Source organism: Diceros bicornis, chromosome 12 (genome assembly GCF_020826845.1).
Source record: "Diceros bicornis minor isolate mBicDic1 chromosome 12, mDicBic1.mat.cur, whole genome shotgun sequence".
In the NCBI taxonomy this organism is placed as follows: domain Eukaryota; kingdom Metazoa; phylum Chordata; class Mammalia; order Perissodactyla; family Rhinocerotidae; genus Diceros; species Diceros bicornis.
In genome coordinates this window covers 14,426,353-14,441,644 of record NC_080751.1, presented here as the reverse complement: position 1 = coordinate 14,441,644, position 15,292 = coordinate 14,426,353, and the positions used below count along the sequence as shown (strand labels likewise).

At 40.2% G+C, this 15,292-nt stretch overlaps 1 protein-coding gene across 2 annotated transcripts in view; it reads right to left on the bottom strand.

The window, feature by feature from the left end:
* M1AP (meiosis 1 associated protein) overlaps positions 1–15,292 on the bottom strand; it is a 79,368-nt gene that overhangs the window by 22,361 nt on the left and 41,715 nt on the right. Inside the window, exon 4 of one of the 2 annotated variants that reach the window (XM_058550843.1) lies at positions 1,220–1,393. The exons of the other annotated variant lie outside the window; for it this stretch is intronic. Within the exon in view, the coding sequence (XP_058406826.1) occupies positions 1,220–1,393 (174 nt within the window). The remainder of the gene's footprint in view (positions 1–1,219; positions 1,394–15,292) is intronic. 2 annotated transcript variants of the gene reach the window in all.

Here is a 15,292-nt window from a genome sequence, read left to right as displayed (position 1 = left end):
TTGGGGGAAAAAGAGAAAAAAAGGAGAAGGATTGGCAATAGATGTTAGCTCAGGGCCAGTCTTCCTCAGCAAAAAGACGAGGATTGGCATGGATGTTAGCTCAGGGCTGATCTTCCTCAAAAAAAAAAAAAAAAAAGTTCCAGAAACAAACAATTCATAAGTTTTAAACTGCCCGCCATTTTGAGTAGTGTGATGAAATCTCTCTCCACCCTGCTCCATCCTGCCCGGGACGTGAATCATCCCTTTGTCCAGTATACCCACACTGTATATGCTACCCACCCTTTAGTCTCTTAGTAGCTGTCTCAGTTATCTGATTGACTACTGTGGTATCACAGTGCTTGTGTTCAAGTAACTCTTATTTTACTTAACAGCCCCAAAGCACAAGAGCAGTGATGCTGGCAATTTGGATATGTCAGAGAAAAGTTATTGTTGTTAATCTCTTACTGTGCCTAATTTATAAATTAAGCTTTATCATAGGTATGTACGTATACGAAAAAACATAGTATATATAAAGTTTGGTACTATCTGTGGTTTCAGGCATCCATTTGGGATCTTGGAACATATTCCCCGTGGATAAGGGGGGACTACTGTATCACTGCCAGCCAGAACAACATCTAGGACCTTGTTGGCATGCCCGGAACTCTGGATTGATCTCTCGGTCTTCATAATTTCCAGAATATGCTTTGTGAACGTGGTCTTGGGCCACTAGTTGTCCCCCCTGGGGCCTGCCTCTGGAGTTGCTTTAGTTCCCTGCAATATGGTGTCTCCTTACCAGAAGACCTCTATTTAATTTTGATGTAGTCTTGGTTCTTTTCCTCTACTCACAGGCCCTGTTGACACTGATGGGGTACCGGCATGCCTCAAATTATAATGTCAATAATATCTACCACATTAAAAATGAAAAACTTGAGAAAAATATATGATTCATTATGCTCTTATGTAGTATAGCTGTTGCCCTATAATTGAGATGCCTAAATCTTTGCCCCTAAACTAACTGTCCTTTGCTGTCTGGGCTTAATTATGTTCAGTTTTCTAACTGTGGTCACTTTTTTAGAAATTCTTTTCTCACTCTTCATGCTTACACTGGACAGCCTCATCCAATCCTCCTCTAATCCCTAAACCTCAACTACTTGTATTCTGATGCCTTACCAATCTAGAGTTCTAATCCTAGACTAGGCTAATCATGGCCCAAATAATATGTCTTTTGGGGGGGGTGTACTTGGATTATCTCTGGCTCTGGAAATGTTGCTGAAAGCCCGTGAAGGAAGAAGAAGATGGATATATTCTTGGTCTGTTCCACTATTATGTAGCCAGGCTTTGAAGAAAATCTCCATGCTGACAATATCATTGTCTATAGTCTGAAGGTCAATGTCAGTTCCCAGGATAGAACTCTCTGCAGAAGAAAGGGAAAAAGTGTTAAACTATTTAGTTCTTTAACTGTAAATTTTGAAAAATATAAAATTTTAAATGCACCCATTTTTTGACATCAATTCTACCTCTAGATATCTAGCCTAGAGACATTCTTGCATAGTACACAAAGAGACATATGTGAAGATGTTTAGTATAGCATTGTTGTAATAACACATAATCAAAACCCCAGAGAGGAAGCAATTCAAATGCTCATCAATGGGGAATGTTTAAATAAATTATGGCATACTCAAACTATGGAGTATTATGCAGCGGTTAACAAACAAAGTAAAGCTAAATGTACTGACACGGAAAGCCAGGAGATAGTAAGTGAATAAAGAAAGTTGTAGAACAGATGTATAGTATGAGCCCATTTATACGAAAATAAAACTATTGGTCTAAGTACATACATATGTATGTAAATGCATTTCACAAAGGTCAGGAAGTCTACCACCAAGCTGTGAACAGTGGACAGGAGTGGAAATGGGGTGGAGTTCTGAAATACATTCCCTTTTTATTATTCACACTTTTATACTGTTTGGATTTTATTGTAATCATGTATTACTTGTATTTAAAAAACATTCTAGAATACAAAAACAGCAAAAAAATAATACAGCAGTGCAAGTTAAATACTTAGTTAACAAGGGGGACTTCAGCTTTACGTTGTTTCACAGCGAAAATATATTCAATTATTACTTCTGTTATAAAAAATAAATTTTAAAAAGACTAAAAGCAAAAAAAAAAGATGAACTCCTGGGATCCACCTTCTGACACATATCATACAAGTTTGTCATTGGCATGCTGTGTCTCACAAGTGTGATTAGCAGCCAAGAAGACAAGGATGGGCTGGTGGAATGTGATTTGATTCCAACTCCGAATGAATGGAGCTGGGTAGGTGGGGTAATGAGGCTTTGCAGGTCTACATCCTGCTTCAGGCAACACTAGCTCAAGAATTGGGGTCTGGGTCTGCAGGTAGCGCTGGTCAATAAGAGCCAAATATAAGGTGGTAGAGGAAGCACAGAGAGGGGAAATGAGGCATGAGCTGGAATCCCGACTTTTTTCCCCTAGCCATGAGGGATTCTCTGAAATACTTTTACAAAGGGCCTCAGAAAAGCCAGTTGCTCCAATGAATTAACTTCTGTGTATGACTCATGAACTCCAGGGAGAAGGCTGGTTTATTTCTAGAACGACATTCCTGAGGACAAGTCTGCAGAGGTAGCAGACTCTCCACAGGGAACAAAGGGCTTCAGTCCAACGTGTTGGTACCCACACAGGGGAGGTGTGGTGAGATTTGGATGACTTCACGTCATATTTAACGATTTATTCTGTGCCTGAAAAGGAGCACCAAATGCATTTCTCTTTGACCAGCATGTTTAAAATTCTACTGTCTTCCGTGAATAGTTATGAGGATTCATTAGTTAATTAGTTATTTCATTCATTCCATCAGGCAGTAATATTTATTATGTGCTACATAGACGATGACATACCATACAGGTACAAAGACATATGATGATACTCTTTGCCCTTAAGGAGTTTATAAAGCAACATTCTTCTTCTTTTTTTTTGGAAAAGAAAATTTATTGCAGTTATAAAAAGAACATTATGGGCCCAGTTCATGGTCTAGTGGTTAAGGGGCTTTGGCAGCCTGGGTTCACAGGTTCTGATCCCAGGTGTGGACCTACACTACTCGTCCGCCATGCTGTGGTGGTGGCCCACATACAAAATAGAAGAGGACCGGCACAGATGTTAGCTCTGGGCTAATCTTCTTCAAGCAAAAAAAAAAAAAAAAAAAAAAAGAGGAAGATTGGCAACAGATGTTAGCTCAGAGTGAATCTTCCTCAGAAAAAAATAAAAATAAAAAGAACATTATTCTTGACAACTCCGCCTTACACTCTCATCTGCCCCATCATGTTTTAGGGTACTACAATGACAAACATGAAGTCATTGTCAAAGAAACGTTCCTCATAAGCAAAGGGAAACATTCTTTTCAATAGTGTGAATCTTATTTTGTCACAGGCAAAACAAGAAGTAATTTAATTTTTCTGAGCCAGGCCTTCAACTTAAATAACAAGTACGGAAATGACTGAACAGCTTCTCTTCAGGGAGGCAAAATAGTTATTAAAGCATAAGGAGGCAGAACTAAAGAAATGGAATTAAGCAAAGGATCTCAGAAAGTAGAGAGAATAATATTGTTTAGAGTTCAAACAACAGAATTTTTTTTTTATCTTTTTTTTTTTGTGAGGAAGATCAGCCCTGAGCTAACATCCATGCTAATCCTCCTCTTTTTGCTGAGGAAGACCGGCTCTGAGCTAACATCTATTGCCAATCCTCCTCCTTTTTTTCCCCAAAGGCCTAGTAGATAGTTGTATGTCATAGTTGCACATCCTTCTAGTTGCTGTATGTGGGACGCGGCCTCAGCATGGCCCGAGGAGCCGTGTGTCGGTGTGCGCCCAGATCCGAACCCGGACTGTCAGTAGTGGAGCGCGCGCACTTAACCGCTAAGCCACGGGGCCGGCCCTAAACAACAGAATTTTGAAGAAAAGAAAAAAGTATTTCTTTTTTTCTCCCCAAGAAAAGGGCAGAAGATTAGAAACTTCTCCCATGGGCAGTATAAGGGGACAATAGCCAAGTTATCTCCCATCAAGAACCTGGACATAAGAAAAATAAGGATTTTTTCAGATAGTTACACTATAAAATCAACACAGAGTGGTGAGGTCGATGAAAAATAGTTACGTTAAGAAGGGTGAATGGCTTCCTGACCAGAGCGAGATTTAGCTGGAGCCTGTGGATGGTACTGGCTTATCCAAAGAATGAATGTGTCCATTAGAAGGGGAGAGGGTGGCCAGAAATGGAGGACAGAGAAGGGCAGCAACAGGGGCACCCCCTGGCAGTGCCCATCTGAGCATGGCTCAGAGGAGAGGGCCTGCTGGCTCAGTGATGTGTGCCAATGGCAGGATGTGTTTGTCAAGTCTCTGCTCTTCTTGGTGATTATGGTAGTTATCGTTCTCCCTCTAAAATATTCTGGCTTATACTTTGGTCTTGAGCTTGATAGGGTGAGTCTATCTCTGAGAGGGTGCTGACAAAATCCACTTTCTGATCCTGCAAAGCTGAAGAAGCAAGCCTGAAACACGGCACCTCCATGCAGGAAAATGCCAGTCTTCCCTGCAGATACCTCATCAACGTTCCTGAAGTTCTTTCCAACCTCTTAACCTACAGGTTCTTGGGAGAGCCACAGAGCAGAGCTTCTTCCTTTGAGAAAGTTCTCACGTAGTCTCCATAGAGACGCTGTGCTTCAGGTTTGAGTCCTCAATTTTGCAGGCTCAGAAAGAGTGAGCAGCCTCTCAGGAAGAATCAGATTATCCAAGCTAAAGACTAATATGTAAAACCAGAACACTCTAGAGGGAGAATTTCTTTTCCATTTTCTCTGTCACTGGTCCAGGCATTCATTTCCTTGTGCCTGGATCATGGCAGTAGCCTCTTAGCTGTCCCATCAAACTCTGTTCCTTCCCCTCCAGTACTTCTTACATACTACCACCAGTTAATTTTTTGAAAACATGGCTTCATCAGATCCCTCCTTTGCTAAAGAGCACATACTGCCTTCCTGCTGTCATCTTCTTTATTCCCCTCACTCACCCTGTACCACTGAGTACTACTCATTATTCCTCAAATACTCCACCCTTCCCTTCTCCTGTGATGGCTCCTAAGATTCCTCCCCATCTCTACCTGTTGCGATCCCATAGTCCCATCCCCCATCCCCTAGCTCAGTAGCCTGCATGGAGCTGAAGCTTAGCAAAGGCCTGCTGAGTTAAACAATTGTTCCCTCCTCCTCAGCTCTCATTAGCTTTTCCTGTAACTCTTCTGCTTCATCTAAGTTAGTCTCTTTGCCACATGACTTCCTTCCTTCCTTAGTGCTTTTATTACTCTGTCAATCCCTAGCCTGCCCCTCCCCCAGAATTTAGCTCAGAACTGACTTTGCCCAGGAAGTTATGCTTAATTATATCCTCCCTTATTTGGCTTTAATCAGCACCCCTGGGGTATCTGTGGGCTCCATTTGGGCAATACTAATTACAATTGTTAATTTGTTTCTTCTGAAAGGTGTTCTTCTCTTCTATGAGTTTATGAAAGGTGGTGGGATGTAGTGAGTGGAAAGATCGGAGTTTGAATCATGACTTGAAAGTTTTCAGCTGGGTGACTTTGGGCTGAGTGGGGACAGTACAACCTATTTCATAGTTATAGTGAGGAGTAAGAAATGATATGATTATCTATGAATGATATGCACTAAGTCCAACAGATGACATTTTCTTTTTTTTTTTGGTGAGGAAGATTAGCCCTGATCTAATCTGTTGCTGATCCTCTTCTTTTTTGTGTGTGTGTGTGTGAGGAAGATTGGCCCTGGGCTAACATCCCATGCCCATCTTCCTCTACTTTATATGTGGGACACCTGCCACAGCATGGCTTGATAAGCCGTGGGTAGGTCCGCACCCAGGATCCAAACCTGTGAACCCCGGGCCGACGAAGTGGAGCACCTGAACTTAACCACTATGCCACCAGGCCAGCCCCCAACAAATGGTATTTTCTTCCTTTTCTCTCATCAACAAAATGATTTGCTCTTAGAGGACAAGAATGTGCTCTCCTGTTTTTAACCTTTTTTCCCATCACTTACCTGGGAGAATGCTTTCTCCCCACTATCAACATAGACATACCTAAGAACACCAACACCTCGTACTGTGTTCCTCACAAACACAACTAAAGGTGCTAAACCTGGGTGATGAGGAGGGGACTTCTCACTTCTCCGATGTTCAAGAGCAGCTTCACACTGACTGGCGAGCACGGCACTGGTTACTGGACACTGAATGAGATGGGTTCCGTTAAGAGTACGAAATAGAAAGAGTACTGGAGGGAGGGTGCGGCTCAGAGCTGGGGGTTTTGACGTGGGAGGAATGCCTGGTTCGCTGCAGCCTAGGCTGCAGTCAGCATTCACATTCAGTTTTTGGACTTACCCTGCCCCCCTGTGGCCACAAGCAGTGACATCCTTCACTGAATTCTTTTTAAGCTTTTCTGGAAGGGCCACAATAATGGGAAAAACTAAGAAAGCCAAGTGATTGAAAATAAGGTAATGCCTAAAGCAGTCCTTCTCAGACGTCAATCCTAAAGCAGGGTTACAAAGTGGAAATGAGTTTAAAACGGGAGAATTTAACACTTTAACACACATACATACACATATAATGGCTGTATTTCTCTCTTGACTTAGAATGTCTAAAGTAGAGGCCCAGGAAAATGGTGCTCCTGCCCAGTCCTGCACATCCTCCCCAGTCCCACAAAGTCCTTGACCTATAGGCCAGACATGTTCTTTTCCAAATGACCCTCATATGGCCTGTCCTTGGGCATCATGGATGGGCTTCAGGGGTTCTGGGGACCCCCTGAAATTGTATACAATTTCATCTGTATGTGTATAGGTGTATTCCGGGCAGGTGGAGGAGCTGGACAGGCCCTTAGCTTATCAGACTCTCAAAAGAGCGCTGTGACCCCACAAAGGTCAAGAACCACTATAGAAACCACAGAATTGTAGTAGGCTCAGTTTACAATCAGTGCTGTCTACTATCTGAATACAGGAGTAGCTACAGAATGTTAACAAATAGGGTAAGTAATCAGAGTGCACAAAGTTTGCTCAGGAACAACTATGCAGAGTCATTCAACTACTGTCTTTAAATCAACAACGACATGAGGATAATCTCACAACGTTGGGGGCAGTCCAGCTTGTCTTTCTGGGCTCATTTGCCTCATTTGTGAGGTGATGCTTGGACCCTGGGGACAAGGAGGAGCCCTTTGAAAGGAGGTGGCTGGGATACTGGTGGTTATGGCAGTGTGGGATCTGCAGAGGAGTGAGTGCAGGACTGACTTGGTGGTAGCCATCTTGCTGGGGCCCAACCTACAAGAGAGGTTAAAGCATCACTAGAACTGTAATGAGGTAGAGAAAATTTATTTCCCAGAAGTCTTCTCAGGAAGAGTACTGTTGTCATTCATTCATTCATTCACTTATTCATTCATTCATTCTTTCGATTTGTCATTCAAATAATTATTTATTTAGTGCCTTCCATGAGCCAGGCACTGATTGGTGTCAACAATGAAAGGGACAAATTCTTTGCTTTCGTTGCTTACATTCTAGTGGGAGAACAGACAATATACAAATAATTAATACAGAAAACAATTACAGATAATGATAGATACTATGAAGAAAAATAAAGCAGGATAAGGGTGTGTGTGTGTGTGTGTGTGAACTTTCAGCTTGGCTGGCTAGAGAGGTATTCTTTAAGAAGGTGATAGTTGAGGAGAGACTTGAATGAAGTGAAGGAGTGAGTCATGAAAACTTTTGTGGGAAGATTGTTTCTTACAGAGGGATCAGGAAGTTCAAAGATCTTTTTTTTTTTTTGGTGAGGAAGATCAGCCCTGAGCTAACATCCATGCTAATCTTCCTCTTTTTTGCTGAGCAAGACTGGCTCTGAGCTAACATCTATTGCCAATCCTCCTCCTTTTTTTTTTCCCCAAAGCCCCAGTAGATAGTTGTATGTCATAGCTGCACATCCTTCTAGTTGCTGTATGTGGGACGCGGCCTCAGCATGGCCGGAGAAGTGGTGCATTGGTGCGCGCCTGGGGTCCGAACCTAGGCTGCCAGTAGCGGAGTGCGCGCACTTAACCGCTAAGCCACGGTGCCGGCCCCTCAAAGATCTTGAAGTGGGAATAAGCTTGGTATGTTGGAGGAATGGCAAGAAGGCTGAAGAAGAATAAGGGAAGAAGTGAGGACTAGCTGATAAGCTGCTGCGTGAAGGGTGAGAACCCCAAAGGAACACATTCCTGTAACAACAGGTAGTCACTACTCTTGCTTCTAAGAAGGGTGGGTTCCATTACTGCAAGGTTTAGGTTCTGCTTAGGGAGGTGTACAAGATGGGGGAACAGCAGAGCCAGCACTCCTTTCCTTTCTCTTTCTCTTTGCAGCTCTTGGCTCCTAAACAGTTGAATTTGTATTTTAAAAATACTTGTTTGCTGGTGTGCCAAACTCTTAGCTTGTGTGGGATGCCCACATGTCTCAGCCCAGCCCTCCCACACATGCTCTCCTGTTCTGTGGTGGTAGTGGGCAGTGGTGGAAGGAAAGAAGAGGAATCTGGGAGTCCCACGAGCAGAGTTCCCGCAGAGACCCTGCAGCTTGTAGTGTACACGCCTCTTTCTCAGCCCTAGTCAGCTACCCAAGGAGTTCTATGGTAGACGGTCAAGCTGGTGCAGCCTAAGGTGGGCTAAAAAAAGTCTCCACTGTTAACTAAAAAATGAAATACTAGTGATTCACAACGGATGCTTTACATCAATAGTGACAAACTAGGGAACGATAGGCCCCTCTAGCTCTGGGACAGGTCCTAACCTAATTTCAAATGTAATATTTCAGACCTTAGCAAGCAGATGAATTAGGAAAGAAAATATTTCCAGAGTAATTACTTTGGCTGGGAGAGTAATATTTTTAGAATCTCTTTTTCTCAAGCCTGTGTGTTTCTAAGGGGGCAGAAGCCTGTGACTGGAGGTGGGGACTGCCCTATGGGAGAAGCTGCACTGCGTCCCTACACTTCTGGAGCCATGGGAGCAATCCTGGGTGACAGAAGCTGACAGTATTCCCTGCCAGCTGATCCTGCTTTGAGTTGCATGACTTGCCTTGCCCTGGGCCAGCCCGAGCAGAAAGGAGATCTTGCAGATGCAGGAAAGGAGGGTCTTGGTTAGGGAAGGGTGTGTGTATGCCTGTGGGCACGAGATTAGCACCTTATCCACCTCTGAAACCTGTGCACTAGCACAGTGTCTGGCATACGACAGGAAATCAGTAAATGCTGCACTGCACAGAAAAAACTAATTCTAGCCAGCCTGCTGCTTACTTTGTCTGTGACCTTAGACTAGTCACTTCATCTCTCTAAGCTCAATTTCTCCATCTGCAAAATGGGAATGATAATAATACCTAGACTTAGGGTTCATTTGAGTATAAAATGATGAGACTTGAAAGGACTTTGTAGTCTTTAAAGCATCATGCAACTACAAGGGATGGCACACTAGAAAGCTGCCTCCCCACTGTCTACATCGTGAACACTGTAGTCACTAAAATCCAGTGCCACTTCTTTCTTTCTTTTTTTGGTGACATTTTTCTCTTCAATAAAGTATATGATCCAAGTTGTAAGACAATATATTTTTTCTGTGGATCTCAATAGCTCTATTTTCATTTTATTGGAAAAAAAATGCAACTCACGTGCAAAAGAGGTTGATTGCTACCGATTGAGCTATACCAAAGTCTAAAGCATAGTTTGACTTGGGATGCACTAAATTAGAAGGTATTTAAAAAGTATTCTTTTTCTGCACAAACTAATTTACATATTCTGTAAACAAAAAAGCATTTAATGTAAATTTGAAAAGCTGATTAGGAAAAAGTATTTTTACAGGCACTGTGGTAGAGCAGGGGAGCAGAGAAATGAGTTATTTAGGAGGTTTGAGTGAAGAGGAAGTGGGGCTAGGAAGACAATAAATCTATTGGTATGGCCCTGAGAACTAGACCAAGGAGCTTTGCCTCCTTAATGCCCAAGGGAACTGAGTGAAAGATCTACTCTGAGGTGAAAACAAAAGGAGGAGGAACCAAGAAAGAATATGACTTACTGGGGAGCTAGGTAGAGTAAGGAAAAGTTTAAGAAAGCTACTGGAATGAAAGAAAGTCCTAAAACATGTCCTAAATAACAAAAAAAATCTAGATAGACTGTGTAACAACTTTGTGATTCTGTATATGTGTTTGCATTTCTATATTGTTGGAGGTGTATCTTCAGGGTATTGGATTCCTAGAAATGGGAATGGTGAGTCAAAAGTAAACACATATAGAGCCAGCCCTAATGGCCTAGTGGTTAAAGTTTGGTGCACTCTACTTCGGCTGCCTGGGTTCCGTTCCTGGGTCTACTACGTCTGTCAGTAGCCAAGCTGCGGCAGCGGCTCACATAGAAGAACTAGAAGAACTCACGACTAAAATATACAACTATGTACTGGGGCTTTGGGGAGAAAAAAAAAAAAGAGAGGAAGATTGGCAACAGATGTTAGCTCAGAGTGAATCTTTCCCAGCAAAAAAAAAAAGAAAAGTAAACGTGTATGTAGTCTAATTCGATATTGCCAAATTCCCCTCCCAAAGAGTTGGACCATTGTGCATTCTACCAGAAATGTATGGAAGTGTAGCCTCACCAACAGAATATGTTGTCATACTTTTTCACTTTTGCATATCTAACAGGTGAGAAGTAGTATGTTGGTGTAGTCTTAATTTTTATTTCTCTAATTATGAATAAAGTTGAGCACATTTTCATATGTTTAAGGAATATTTAAAATATTTCTTGAATTATCTGTTCATGTCTTTTGTTCATTTTTCTATAGGGTTTTGGTCTTTTTTTCCCTCAAATTTTAAGTGTTCTTTATATGTTAGAAATATTAGCCTTGGAGGAAGGTGGGCACAGATGTTAGCTCAGGGCCAGTCTTCCTCAGCAAAAAAAAGGGGGAGGATTGGCAGATGTTAGCACAGGGCTGATCTCCTCACACACACAAAAAAAAGACAGAAATATTAGCCTTTTTTTCCCCCCGAGATAAAAATTGCAAATACCTTTTCCCACTTTTTCAGTTGTGTTTTGACTTTGTTTATGGTGCTTTTTTGCCATGCTTAAGATTTTTATTTTTATGTAGTTAATTAAATCAATCAATATTTTCTTTATTGTATGTGGATTTTGAGTCATAGGTAGAAAACCTTTCCCTATGCTGAGATTATAAAGAATTCGTCAATGTTTTGTTTTACTACTTTTTAAATATCATTCTTTACATTTAGGTTCTGGTCCATTTGGAATATTTTCTAGATGGTTACCTAGTTGTCCCAGCACCTTTTTCAACAAGTCCATCTTTGCCCTAGTGATTTGAGATGCCACCTTTATCCAATGCTAAATTTGTATCTGTACTTGTTTCTATTCTGGCCCCTATCAATCTTTGTACTGTGCTAACTAGTACTCTAGTGCTAGGCATATGATGGGGCTGATTTCAGATAGAGAAGTGGCCAGGTTGTCCCAAGGTTGGGTGGGAGCAACACAAGTCATTTGTCAAGTAAAGCAGGGGTGTGTGTGTCTCTGAGTGTTAGAGGAAGAGGGGAAGAGAAGAGGAGGAGAGAAGAGTTGGGATTTAATCAGAAGAACTTCCTTTAAATCATATCTCCTAAAGACAGAGAGAGAAATGATGGAGAGCTTGAGCTTACTGACCTGAATAGAAGATAGAAGAGGAGGTAAAAAGAGAGAACCAAACTGATCAAGAGTGAATAAGGGTCTTCCAGTCTGGTTAAGTTCCAGTATCTAACAAATAAATCTTTCTGTAAATGATGGCTACAAACTCTGGATAATATATTTAAAAAACCAACTACCAGAGGCCTCTGGAGACTGAACACAGGTAGATGGAGAGGAGTTGAAACTTGGAGTAAGTGACCAGCAAGGAATGAGTGCCTCATTTTTTTGCACCTTTGCCCTGACTGAGGGTGGCCTCAGTCACAGCAGAAAGGCCTCTGTCTTTCACTGGCATTACCAGGGGAAGGATCCTGGGGCAACCAGAGCCTCCAGAGAGTGAGGAAGAAATCCAGGAAAGGAGAGAGCCAGAGCCAGAGACCCTAAATTATGTATTTAAACTCAGTCCAGGCACCTAGCTGACCCTAGGTAGGACAAACTGAAAGCAACCCATAGTTTAGGCTTAAAGAACAGAACTGAGATTTGGGTGAGGGGTCCACTGCAGGCCATAACAGGTTGCAGTTTGAGTCTAACAAAGTTAACTGTCTGCCAAAACAAACACTTTTCAGAGTAATATAATAGAATCCAGAGTCTCTGTAACATAACATTCACAAAATACAATTCAAATATTTTTGGCATACAAAGAGTCATAAAATGTGACCCACTCAAAGGAAAATACAATCAATAGAGGCAAACCTCAAGATGACAAAGATGTTAGATTTATCAGACAAGGACTTTAAAGCAGCATAATTATAATTATGCTCAATGAGGAATGGAAAATATGTTCATAATGAATGAAAAGATAGGAAATATCAACAGAGAAATAGAAGATATAAAAAAGAACCAAATGGAAATGTTAGAACTGAAAAATATAATATCTGAACAAAAAAATTCACCACATGGGCTTAATAGCAGAATGGAGATGAGAGATGAGAGTCACTGAATTTAAGATAGATCAATAGAGATCATCTAATCTGAAGAAGAGAAAGAAAAAAATTTGGACAAAACAAAACAAACACACAAACAAAAAACCACAGAGCCTTAGGAAACTGTGGAACAATTTGACAAGATTTACCATGGGATATATAACGTAATCCCTAGAGAAGCCACTGAAAAGTAATATGAGGAAATATAGCTAAATGACAATAGATAAATTAAAATAGAATAATAAAAATATTTAATAATCTAAAAGAAAGTGGGAGAGCAGGGAAAAGATGAACAGAAACCAGAGAGGACAAACAAAAAATAAAATGGTAGACCTAAATTCAACCATATCAATACTTATAGTAAATGCTAATGGACTATACACTCCAAATAAAAGGCAGAGATTAGAAGAATGGATAAAAAGCAAGACCCAAATATATACTGTCTATAAGAGGTACACTTTAAGTATAAAGACACAAATGGGTTGAAAGTAAATGGATGGGAAAAGATGAACCATAAACACAGTAAGACCCAAGAGAAATAAAAACATATGTCCACACAAACATTTGTGTAAGGATATTTGCAGCAGCTTTAGTCACAACAGTCAAAAACAGGAAACAAACAACCAAAATGTCCACTAACAGGTGAATGGTTAAACAAAATGTAGCATATTATACAATATAATACTACTCGGCAATAAAAAGAAACTAACTTCTGATATAAACAGCATGGATGAGTCTCAAAATCTGATTGAAAAAAGTCAGACATAAAAGAAGTGTATACTGTATGATTCCATTTATATAAAACGCAAACTAATCTGCAAACAAAAAACAGGTCAGTAGTATATGCTGGGGACCAAGAGAGGGATGGAGTGTAAAGGGCAAAAGGAATCTTGTGCAGATGATGGAAATATTCTGTATCTTGACTGTGGTGATGATTTGTGGGCACATACAACTGTCCAAACTGTTTGAATGGTACACTTTGAATGGATGTAACTTACAGTATATAGATTATTCCTCAATAAAGTTGGTGAAGAAAATTTTTTAAAAATCCCAATTTTCAAATAACTTTAGATTTTCTGTTGAACTCTAAAAAAAAATTCTTGAACTCAATTTTTAAAAAGAGAAGAGTTGCCATTTTTCTGAAACCATGGCTTCCATTAATGAAATAAAGAAATGTCTCTCTGTATTAAAAATCTTTAGGTAATAAATATAACAGTGGTTCTAATTTAGTCTTAACACCACAGGGAAATAACTTTAATGCAGTTATCAAAGGTAAACTCAGTGAACAGCTGCTTTTCTGGTCTATTTTCTAAGACACTGAAAGGGGAAAAATCAATATGTTGAATCTGACAATTGCACTGAAGCCTGAAGCATAGAAGAGGGTATTTTTTGTTTCTGGACTCCTTTAGGAAGCAATGAATCTTTATCTTCTATGTTTGAGTTGTTAACATTTGGTGCTTCCTGAGAACCCATATGGATAAAATACCTTTCCAAAAGAGCTTAACATCGATCCCTGGCCAAGTCTAGGAGGAAATATTAAACAGATGGTTTGTGAGCACTTAGAAAGGGAACCTGATATCCTTGTGTATGAGGCTGAGACATGTAGGCTAGTTGACAGCATCATTAGGATGATTTGTAACCAGCTGAATGACTTACATAGCCAACTCGTGCAGACTGCTGTCAACCTGGACAGGTGCCCTCTGGATGCCAAAGTGCATTGATCACAGGGAACATTTTAGTTTTGGCATATTTATTACTTAGCCATTCTTTAGAAAGCTATTATAAAATTTTTATTATGTGCAAATGAATACATGCAACACATGTAAGCTATGAAGCATAATAGCACAATGAATACTCATGAATCCTTTATTCAACTTAAGATGTAGAACATCATAAATACTATCAATACTACTGAGATATCTGTATGCTTTTCCCTGATCTTCTCCAAGGGAAACCATGCCAAACTGAATTCCTTTTTTTATCATTCTATTCCTTTTAAAAGTAGTTTTATTATTTTAAGCACTTTATTATTTTAGTTTTGCTTGAGCTTTATAAAGAGGTATCATATTGTATATATCTTTGGTTATCTGCTTTTTTCTCAATATTGAGAAGATTCATCCACATTGTTCTATGTAGCTGTGGTTCATTCACTTTCATAACTGTATGATATTCCACTTTGTGAATATACCTTATAATATTTATTCATGCCTCATTCAGTGGACATTTGAATGGTTTCTAATTTTTGGCTTTTTGAATAATGTCAACATTCACATTATTCTACATGTCTTTAGGTGCACATTTGTAAAAGTTTTTATGAAGACCTTCTCCTAGGAATGGAATTGCTGGATTACAGGGTATTGTGAATGCTACCCTACAACAAAATGACAAGTTGCATACCAATTTACATTCTTTCTATCAGTGTATAAGAGTTTCTATTGTCAACATTATAGTGAGACAATTTTTTGCAAACCAATGGGCACAAAATGGTATGTCATTGTTTTAATTTGTATTTCCCCAATTACTAATGAGGGTGAGAATTTTTGTTATGTTTGTTTGCCACCGAGATTTCTTCTTCTGTGAAATGCCTATTCACATCTTTTGCTCATTTCAAAACTGGCCTGTCTTTTTTTTAAAAACTGAGTTTCAGGCATT